The sequence below is a fragment of the Nipponia nippon genome, unplaced genomic scaffold, assembly GCF_047370975.1.
Source record: "Nipponia nippon isolate SJK-2023a ecotype South Korea unplaced genomic scaffold, ASM4737097v1 scaffold_3, whole genome shotgun sequence".
NCBI classification, from domain to species: Eukaryota; Metazoa; Chordata; class Aves; order Pelecaniformes; family Threskiornithidae; genus Nipponia; species Nipponia nippon.
In genome coordinates, this window is record NW_028262347.1 from 54,126,326 (window position 1) to 54,136,337 (window position 10,012).

General features: G+C 52.7%; 1 protein-coding gene across 1 annotated transcript; it reads right to left on the bottom strand.

The window, feature by feature from the left end:
• Nucleotides 1–1,174: 1,174 nt before the first annotated feature.
• LOC148054608 (uncharacterized) lies at nucleotides 1,175–9,810 on the bottom strand (the record flags this gene model as incomplete). Its single annotated transcript, XM_087766006.1, has 11 exons — nucleotides 1,175–1,322; nucleotides 2,040–2,133; nucleotides 2,334–2,503; nucleotides 3,240–3,392; nucleotides 4,446–4,632; nucleotides 5,919–6,254; nucleotides 7,681–7,818; nucleotides 8,286–8,392; nucleotides 8,481–8,654; nucleotides 8,900–9,106; nucleotides 9,397–9,810. Coding segments are annotated over 11 exons (2,097 nt in total), but the record flags the coding sequence as incomplete, so codon positions are not given.
• Nucleotides 9,811–10,012: the final 202 nt, after the last annotated feature.

A 10,012-nucleotide genomic window follows, 5' to 3' on the forward strand; every position in this document is an offset into this window, starting at 1 on the left:
TCATCATCATCATCATCATCATCCACTGCTACAATAGCAGCAGGAGTCTCAAGAGAAGTCAATCAGTTGCAAAATACAGCCAACAGATAATTAGCAACACGGAAGAGAAGCATAGGAAAAGAATCATCCAGGTTCCAGCAGAAACAAATAATCACCTCAAATCCACCAAACCAACCAGCGCTCACATTTCTTCTTAGTTTACCAACCTGGTTGGCCACCTCAGAACAGCTGTTCTTCATCTCTCCCTGGAAACTGAGCTGGGACTCTCTCTGCCCGCATATCAGCTTTGTCCGAGTTCCCTCCAGATGCATCTTCAACCTGCACAGCAAATGAGTAAGGAGAGCGTGAAGCAAAGCAACAGTCGGCCTTTTTCACATACTCCTACGTAAGCAGCACAGCCACGGCTTGCTTCATCTGTAACATGCTTGACAGGCCAGGAATTACTGAGAACAGCCAGCACTCCAGCATCACACATCACTTGGAGGGCCCAAAGTTCACCTGAACAGAGGAAGAAAAGGCTTCCTTCCCTCCCAGGAGAACTGCAGGCAGCCTGTATTTGCAAGGCCTTTTGCAGCTTTTTAAAACCATAGGTTCATGCACAGAAGCACCTTGCAAGATCGAATGCAAGGCTTGAATTTGCTCACAAACGGTTAGGTACATGCTTTTATATTAGAGTCCAGTGAAGCTTGACTTCTACTCAGCGTGATATTTCTTTAAAGCACTAAAAAGCCATGCCTGGTACGTTCTTCCTCCTGTGTGCCGTTTCTTCCCCGCATTTCGTCCAGACGTTCTTCTGATCGGCATTTCATCTCGGCCAGCTTCTTCGCTTCCTCGCTTTTGCTCCCACGCTTTCAAAATAGAAAAGATACATCGCGCACAGAGCACAGGAACAGGATCCATATGCAGAATGTGCACATGGTGTTCTCCACAAAGAAGACAACGGGGATCTCCCAAGTCCAGTCTCCTCTCGCAGCTCTCAGGCACAGATCTCTCTCCTGTCCACAGCACACAGCCTACCCATCAAAGGAACTGTGCTGAGGAACGCAAGTGCCCCCATATTGCTCACCAGGCACGTTCAAAACGCAGTAGCACCAGCAGGATGAGAGAATAGATAGACTTTTCCTCTGCAGGTGCCCTGCCCAAAAACCTGCGGCGTTCCCCAGAGCCCACCTGATCTTTTCATACGTCACCTGCCCACAAGAAATTCAAAGACTAAAACCAGTCATTCCCAGAAGCCGTTCATATACCTGCTGATGTTGGTGTTTGTTTGCAGTCCGTGTTTTCTGAAAGCCAGTGGCCAAGTCCTCCAGGCCATTTTGAGCCTACCGCAGCATTAAAAGAAGAAAAAGGAGTCACGCTAGGACTTTCCCGACTGAAGGTCACGCCTCACGGCCTTTCTGCTTCTCTTGCCAGCATCAGTCCAGCACAGCGTTTGCCTGCCCTGCAACGCCCCCCAAGCACACAAAATACTGCCAAGGGAGGTGTCGTTCCCTTATTAGTTGCTGATTTTCATCTTTGGAGGTCTTCTTGTTGCATTACGGACCCACACCTTCTGGCCAAGGAATCCATAGTCACTAAAACAGGAGGGTGACCAGAGTACAGGCAACGGAAGAATTCCTGTCACAGTCTGATGATGATAGTCAAGCCTCCAGGATGAAGCGCTGGGCTCCACCTGAGCGCGAGGAAAGCCCGCAGCCAAAAGTACCAAATGCCTCTACTGCATGACTGTCTGAAGCACTGCCTGAGGTCTCAACCTCACGACTGGTCTAAAGCAGAAAATACGCAAGCCAGTGCCTTACTGTCAACTCCTTAACAAAGATGGCGTTAAGTGGGACTTGCTGTAGTCTCATGGGACAACTCTCAAAGCCAGAAAGCTGGGGAATGGGCCAGCAGGACTTTCAGAGAAGCCTATAGTCAGTAGAACAGAGGAACTGATCTCTCGTAGGCTCTCCAACAAAAACCTCATCTTAAAATTTCCCCACATGAATACGGAACTGGGCTCTGTAGCTCATGAAAAGGGAAGGCTCCGACTAGCTTACTGAGGCAGAGGCTTGCAGGTCTTTCTGAAGGGCTTCAATGGTCGTGGCTTGTTGCTGGACTGTGGCTTCCAGCCTGGCGTTTTCAACTTGGAGCCTGGAAAAGAAGTACAGGCCTTGTCACAGAAGTCCACAAGAGCACAAATCCCCACAGAAGAGTGTGAAAGAACCTCATCTAAAACAAAAGCATCTTTGAAAATCGTGTATTATTATCTCACTGGGATGCAAGAAGACAGTCCTGTTGTTTTCACACAATCGCACAAAGCAAAGCCTTGCTCCACTGTGGTACTTCCTTACCGTCGTATGCGTTCTTTCAGCTCTGCGACAGCCGTAGTTCTAGAATATGCGACCAGAAGGCCCTGCTGGTTCCTGGAAGTTGTTAGTTCCCTCTGCTTATCCTTTATGGCGTTCTTCAGGGACGTGACATAACACTCAGTCCGGATACGCCGTTCTTTCAATTCCTGCAGCTGTCAAACCACAACAAGAATCCCCAGCGGTCAGCTTAGGTTTGATAAAAAGGAGTGGACTGCTTTGACTCTCACGTCGACCCTCCAAAGCCATGTTACTTCTTCATCTTTTCTACGGGCCCCTCTCCTACGTCGACACTGATTTCCTACAGCATTTCCTAAATGCTGCCACAACACTCCTCCTCCTGCTCCTAAAGTGACTTTGCAACTCCCTAACAGTGATGACGTGATGAGGGAATACAAAAAAGCACCAGCGCAACACTCCAGCATGCCTACTCTTTCTCTGTCAGCACACACTCCGCTTTGCCAAACCCAAGAGAAGCAGCAAATACGTGTGTGCTCTGTGAAACTGGAGAAGCAGCTTTTTGAAAGGAACACCCTTCTCCAGTTAAGGACAAAGTGACTTTCACGGTTAGTGGCCTTTGTAATGGTAGGCGCCAGGCTTATAAAACCAGGTGAGTCCCTTACACGTCACTCAATCTACTCCTGTTGCCAAGTTGTCTAGTATACTAAGACCACCTTAGCGTAGCCCTCCACTGTTACTTCAAGCGGTGCAAACCAGCAGGCACCAAAGACAGCAGTGCTGTTCCCTCCCAGCCCCCTCATCACAGCGAGCCGCACACTGAACCACCCTGGGTTCCACAAAACCCCCAAGAAAGGATCAGTTCCCCACTCTGGTTTGCTACAAAAGGGCCCGGGCCCCTGCCAAGAGACAAGAGACGGGCTTTCTCCATACCTTCGCTTTAGACCTGTCCAGTTCCTTCTGCAACTGCAGTTTCTGTTCCTGCAGGTCCCTGCTGTAGCGCTTCTTGGCTTCAGGTGAAGCTTCTGCCAGGGCGTTCTTTTTGAGAGCGTCGGCAAGCTCCTGCTGCAGCTGCCTGACCCATCTCTAAAGAAACATGAGCACGTTCCATGAGCACAGAGAAATCAAGAAGAAGATGACAACATGAGAGATGCTTTTCCTCATGGGATTATAACATTAGATCCGTCTTCAGGGTGGCCAGCAGGCTGAGGGAGGTGATTCTCCCCTTCTGTTCTGCTCTCGTGAGACCCAACCTGGAGCACTGCATCCAGCCCCTGGGTCCCCAGCACCAGGAGGACACGGAGCTGTTAGAGCAGGTCCAGAGGAGGGCGAGAGAAATGATCAGAGGGCTGGAACACCTCTCCCATGAAGAAGGGCTGAGAGAGTTGGGGTTGTTCAGCCTGGGGAAGAGAAGGCTCTGGGGAGACCTTATGGCAGCCTTTCAATATAGAAAGATGGAGAGAGACTTTTTACCATGGCCTGTAGTGACAGGACAAGGGGCAACGGTTTTAAACTAAAAGAGGGTAGACTTAGATTGGACATGAGGAAGAAATGTTTTGCAACGAGGGTGGTGGGACACTGGAGCAGGTTGCCCAGAGAAGTTGTGGATGCCCCATCCCTGGAAGGGTTCGAAGTCAGGCTGGACGGGGCTTTGAGCAACCTGATCTAGTGGAAGATGTCCCTGCCCGCAGCAGGGGCTTGGACCAGATGATCTTTGAAGGTGCCTTCCAACCCAAACCATTCTATGCTTCTGTGACTAGTGAATTCAAAGATCAGAGATTTTGGCCGCCACCAGCAGGCATCTGCGGGCATCTTTCTCAGCTGAGCACATCTAAACTATCGGCAGCTCTTCATGAGGCTTTCTCTTTCCTCATACACAGAAAAGGCTTAAGTATTCTTCTCCTTGGAACACAGGCTGCGAGTCCGTGCATGCGCTTTTTTCCAGCCCACTGTTTTCCCTCCTTATGCAGACCTTCTGCTTCACAACGGGAACGAAATGAGGTTGGAAACTCAGTTCAGGTCCAAATACAACAACCACCTCTCAGCAGCATTCCAAAATGAACTCAGTTGCAAGAACAGCTCTCCGTACACCAACAGGCTCTATTTAAAGATATCTGCATCGGCCTCTATTAGAGTCACCTGTCTGTTGCCTTGACAATGTGCTTGAGTTAAAGCACCCTTCTTTAGCTGATGCTCTTCCCGCTGCAGTGCAGAAACCTGAGAGAGCAAGAACACAGACAGAGAGACAGACAGTGGGGACAGGAAGCCCCAGCAGCACTGCAGATTCACATTGCATTTCAGCACTGGGGTTACAGAAGCGTGACTCCTGCATTACCTCCGGAGGAGAAAGTAACTCATTCTCAAATGAAGAGACATCATCTCCCGCTTGCTCTGCTGCTGGCAAGACACCTACGGAGGAGGAAAGAGGGGCGACGCTGCTGCGAGTGCTTATTTCACTCTGCTTTTCCCCATCCGCTTCACTCCACAGCAGCTTACAAAGGTAACCATTTAGCCCGTCAGGAAATTACCATTGCCGTGCCCCTGTGCAACGGACGGCGTGCACGCTCCGCGTCTCTCTGCATCTGGAAGCTGCGCACCCGTCGCCACTCTCCTGGGACCCTCCGAATCCGTCTGCGTAATTTAAAAGACAGGCGTGAGAACTGGCACAGGCTCCACCTCGACCCGTTTCCACGCACAAATCTCCCGCTTCAGCCACCACGCGTAACGTGGTGTCAGGTGACGGACAGAGCAAAAAGGGCAAACAGAGCCAGCGTGTTGGGCATCTCTGTTGAGCGGGGCTTTCAAAAGGGGCCGAAGGACACCTGCCCAAGATCGAGAGGACCTAGGCAGAAGCAGCTAAGCGTCTGGACGCTAGGCCCTACGGGCAACCACTTGACACTGACTGGATGTGGAGAAGAGAGCTGTGTGGTGGGAAACCAGCAATGCTCACAGCGCCAGCCTCCTAGGATTTCAGAGGATTGTAGCCGGCGGGAAGCTTTACTGCTTCAATCCTGCACTAGAAATGCAGCTCAAAGGCCAGCTGCTAGGAGACCCGCATCATTAGCTTGACCTGACGTCGTCCCAGTGCTAAGTGAACAGCTTGCCTGCAGCACCGGCATGTCCAGGTCCCAGTTACGAGCGTGTGGCGGAAGCAGCAGCAGAGGGAAAGGAGCCCCAAAGCAAGCGAGCCCAGTGGGGCCCCACTGCCTCCTTCAGAGAAGGGGAAGAGTGGTGGGAAAGCTGCCCGGCGGAAGATGACCTGGGGGTGCTTGTCGACAGCCGGCCGAATGGGACCGGCAGCGTGCCCAGGTGGCCAAGAAGGCCAATAGCATCCTGGCTTGTATCAGGAACAGGTTTAGATTGGATATTAGGAAAACTTTCTTCACTGACAGGGCTATCAAGCGCTGGAACAGGCTGCCCAGGGAAGTGGTTGAGGCCCCACCCCGGAGGGATTTAGAAGACGTGTAGGCGCGGCGCTTAGGGATACTGTTTAGGGGTGGACTTGGCAGTCTGAGGTTTACGGTTGGACTCCAAGATCTTAAGGGTCTTTCCCAAGGCAAATGATTCTGTGATTCTATGACTCTACCTCAGAATCAAAAGGGGAGTCGTCATCTTCCTCTTGCTCTGCTGCCGGGAAGACACCTACAGAGGAGGAAAGAAGCATGACGCTGCCATGAGTGCCTTATTTTACTCTGCCCTTCCCAGTCTCTGAAGCCCTGTGTCCAACTGACAGGTTGTCGCTCTCCTTCAGGCCACAGGCATTTGTCCTTATCACCTCCTATGCGGTGAAGGATCCTACCTGCTCCGGTCAGTGTAGGTGTGCCCCAGGGAAAGTCAGCAGGTGTCCCAGAGCAAGAGCTGTCAAGTACTGTTGCGCCTTCTGTGCCTCCCGCAGAACTCTCTCCCATCCTTTCACAGCCCACGTATTCCTCCAGTTGTTTAGCAATACTATATGCGGAAAGGAAGGAAAAGCATTCCGTAAAAATCCCTCCACACTTGCATACGCTCTCTGCTGGAAGAGCAACAGCCATTCATGAGCCATCGTACCATATTCATAGCCAGCTGGTAAAGGGTAACACACACACACACACGACTTACTGCACTACTAGAGGAGTGGAGACTGATATACTCGCTACAGGCTTGTTCCCACTAGAGGTGCCTATTCTTGTCTATGGAGTAACTCCCCCCTGCTGGCTACAGTCTCCTCTGATAATCAGCCTCTCCATTTTGAGGGCCAGCGAGATTAACAAGCTCCCTGGCAGACTGCCGTCTAACTACAAAGCTTCTACCTCACTGGGACGCTATACTAATGCTGTAGCAAGTCTTCACGTCAAGCCAGGGCAACATCTCCTCAAAGCCAGTCCTGACTTGGAAAGGCTTCAGAAATTCCCATGGTTAGTCTGAGGACCTGAGAGTTTAGAGAGCTCCTAAGGGGGATATCAAGAGGCCAACAAAGGTTGCGGTTGCATTCCAAGCACTGCACGGGTTAACTACATTGTATAGGTGTTCTCTTCTACCAGCCCTGCCGGAGGGTCAGTTGGGTCTCAGGAGAGAGATCACTTTCAGGTTTGCTTCATAAGCAGAACTACAAACAAAACAAAAAAGCCCAAACAAACGAGAAGAGAAAATGTTAAAGACGTGCTCCAGACCAAGGCTGCTATGCAAAACGGTGCATTAGCGCAACATTGATACTGTGCCAGAGGCCTGGAGGGAAGGAATGAACATGTTGTGTTGCTAGAGCCATCTTCCAACATGCTTTATTCCTAAAGGGGATTTTACTCCACGATTTACCCAAGCATCCTTCTCTCCTGCTTCCCATGAATAGAGGCTGACAGAAGGGGCAGAGGGAGAAGAAATCCAGTGTTGAGATCCAGTGACAAGCAGTCACGGGCAGTTGTTTATGGCTAGACAAGGCATAATGCAGTTCATTCCCCCATCACTAGGCTACCATGACTAGGCAAGAGGGCTATTTCCTTCAGCCTAGCTGTTAAGCACACACAGTCGTCTTAGCGAAGGAACAGCCAGGGGTGCAAAGCTACCCATGAGAGGAGGAAAACCGCTGCAGAGTTTAACTCGGGGGATAGCAGTTAGATCCCCTCTGAAACAAAAGGCAGGGAGTTGCTAGTCAGTTGAGTTGAGTGGAGCTTGAGAGCACACAGGTGAATTGTCGGAGAGAGCTGTGGGGGGAAGTTTTTCTCAGCTTCCAAATCCACTCTGGACGCAGAAAGAGATGCATCGGAAGACGTCACTGAGCCCAGCTTCAACAAAGGTCTCGACCCCTCATTAAACCCCCGGGAAGTTACCAAAAAGGGCCATACATCAGCACGGATATTCTGACAGTGCAACTGCTGTAACGAGGACGTGAATCACTTACTCAGAGCGTGCAGAGGTACTGGCATAATGCATAGCTGTGTGGCCAAACCTGTCTTCATGAGAAATATCAGCACCATGCCGAAGAAGAAGTCGTGTTATGTTCATATCCCCAGCAAGAGCAGCAAACATCAGAGTGGTCCTAAATCATCCAAGAGACGATAGGAAATACATCAGCTGCTGCAGACATTGCATTGCCATTACTTCAGTCCCTCTTTGCTCCCCAAACAATTCCTTTCCCCTCTCCTGCACGCAGAGTGAAAGCACAGCCAAGCGCACGGAAGCATTGGGGAATTCAGGTTGGTGGGACCTCAGGAGGTCTCCAGGCCAGCCACCCGCCCAGAGCAGACTTGGCAGGGTGCGGGTGTGGGTGCGTACACGCGCGCGCATGTGGCACCACAGCCAACGCTTTCTTGCGGTCCTCAGTGCGGAAATCATCCCCTGAGGTAAGAGAGCAGCCGAGTGCGCGCCTGCTTTCACAAGTCACACAGAAGGAGCTCCATCTGGGCAGCTCCTGGTTCCTTTTCAAAGCTCGTTCCTATGCCTCCCATCAGTCCAACCTGAACAACGCTAAGGAGTCCCACACGCACTTTTGACAAACCCTTCTACCTTTCATGGTTATCTCGAGCGTGCACGTCAGCTCCTTTTTGAAGAAGGAACTCGACCATCTCTTCACAGTGCTCGGTGATGGCAAGAGTAAGCGGAGTGTATCCCAGCTGAAAGGAGAAATCATCTCCCTTACAATCGCACAGAAAAGTCAAGCAAGTTTTGGGCAGAGGAGCCTTGCCCAAGGTCCACACTTACCTCATTCTGAGCATCAATATGGGCATTGTGCTCAAGTAACAGCTCTGCTAGAGATTTGCTATGAATGATGGCAGCCAGGTGAAGGGCAGTGTTGCCGCCAGCAGCTCTGAGGTCAGGGTTGGCACCGTGCTCCAGCAGAAGAGTCGCACAGTCTTTGTGCTGGTGCTCTACTGCCTGGAAACACGACACAAAGGAGGAATAACTTCCAACATCTACGCTTCTCTCTGTCAGAACTCCCGCATCTTCCCAACGCTGGAACGTGTGAGCATCTTCAAAGATGAGGCGACACACGCCCCTTCCCCGCTGACTACAACACGCCTGTTTCTACGCAGGCCTACGTAAAGAATTGTGCGAGGTATGTGTCGCTCAGCGCACAATCAGTAAGCCCAATGGGCAACAGCATGACCTCTTCGACGTACCTTCATCAGCGGCGATTTCTTAAAACTGTCCCGAGGATTTAGGTGGCACTTCTTTTCTACTAGAAATCGAACGACATCGGTGTGGCCGTTGGCACAAGCAAGGTGCAGAGGCGTCCTAGAAATTAAATAAACGCAGTTAACGCTGACAGACAGCTGAAGACATCGTTTCAGTCTGTGGTAGCCGCCACATGGGGCCGTAAGCCTCAACTAGCAAAAAACAAGCCGAAAGCAAGCTTTCTCGTTCCGGAGCCCGTGGCAGCAGTTGCACAGCCAAAGCCTGGGGCTGGCTACGCAAAATCCCCAACGCCTGCCTTGAGTCAGGAGGCATTTCCTCGGCTGCGTCAAGGAACCCGCACAAGCAGAGTCCTGTGCCCAGGCACTGGTCCCTCCCTCCAGGACTGCCCAGCCACCCGGCACAGCAAAGGAGACCGCGTGCGTCTTGGCAGCCTGAAGTCAAGGGAGGCTACGTAAGTCTACGGAGACTGCGGGGTCCGCGCAAGCCCCTGGGTTTTCCCCCGACCAGTCCCGTGCCAGACGTGTCCCAGAGACAGAGGGGATGGGATTTCTAACAGCAACGGGAAGGCTGTGCCGCGTCTTTCTGCCAACCCGTGCCCTGCCCAAGCAAGGCGCTCGGTCTGGCGGCAGGAAAGGAGCCGTCTCTGCTTGGACGAAGGCCTGCTGAGCTCCACCGAAGAGTCACGACAGGGACCAGGCTGGCAGAGCGGGGCAAAGCAGGGCAGAGCGGAGCGGAGCAGAGCATCCGCCGCCTCCTGGCCCAGCTTGGGCAGGCCGCCGGGACGGCCAGCGCTGTGGAGCCGGCCCTGCTCCGAGGGCGCCTGCGACCGTGCCGGGCTTCGCCGGCTCCTCCAGCCAGGGGGGGTGGGGGCTTTGCTACGGGCACTGCCCGCCCCTTACTGCTTCTTCGCGTCCCGCCAGTTGATGCGGAGCCTCTTCCACCACCAGCGCCGCCGCAGCCGGGCCAGGTCACCGCTGGCGGCCGCGCTGTGCAGCTCGCCCCAGCCCTTCTCCCGGAGCTCAGAGGCCCCGGCGGCGCCGGGCGCGGGAGCGCTGCCGGGCGGCGGCCGCTCCCGCACCCTCCTGAGGAGTGCGACG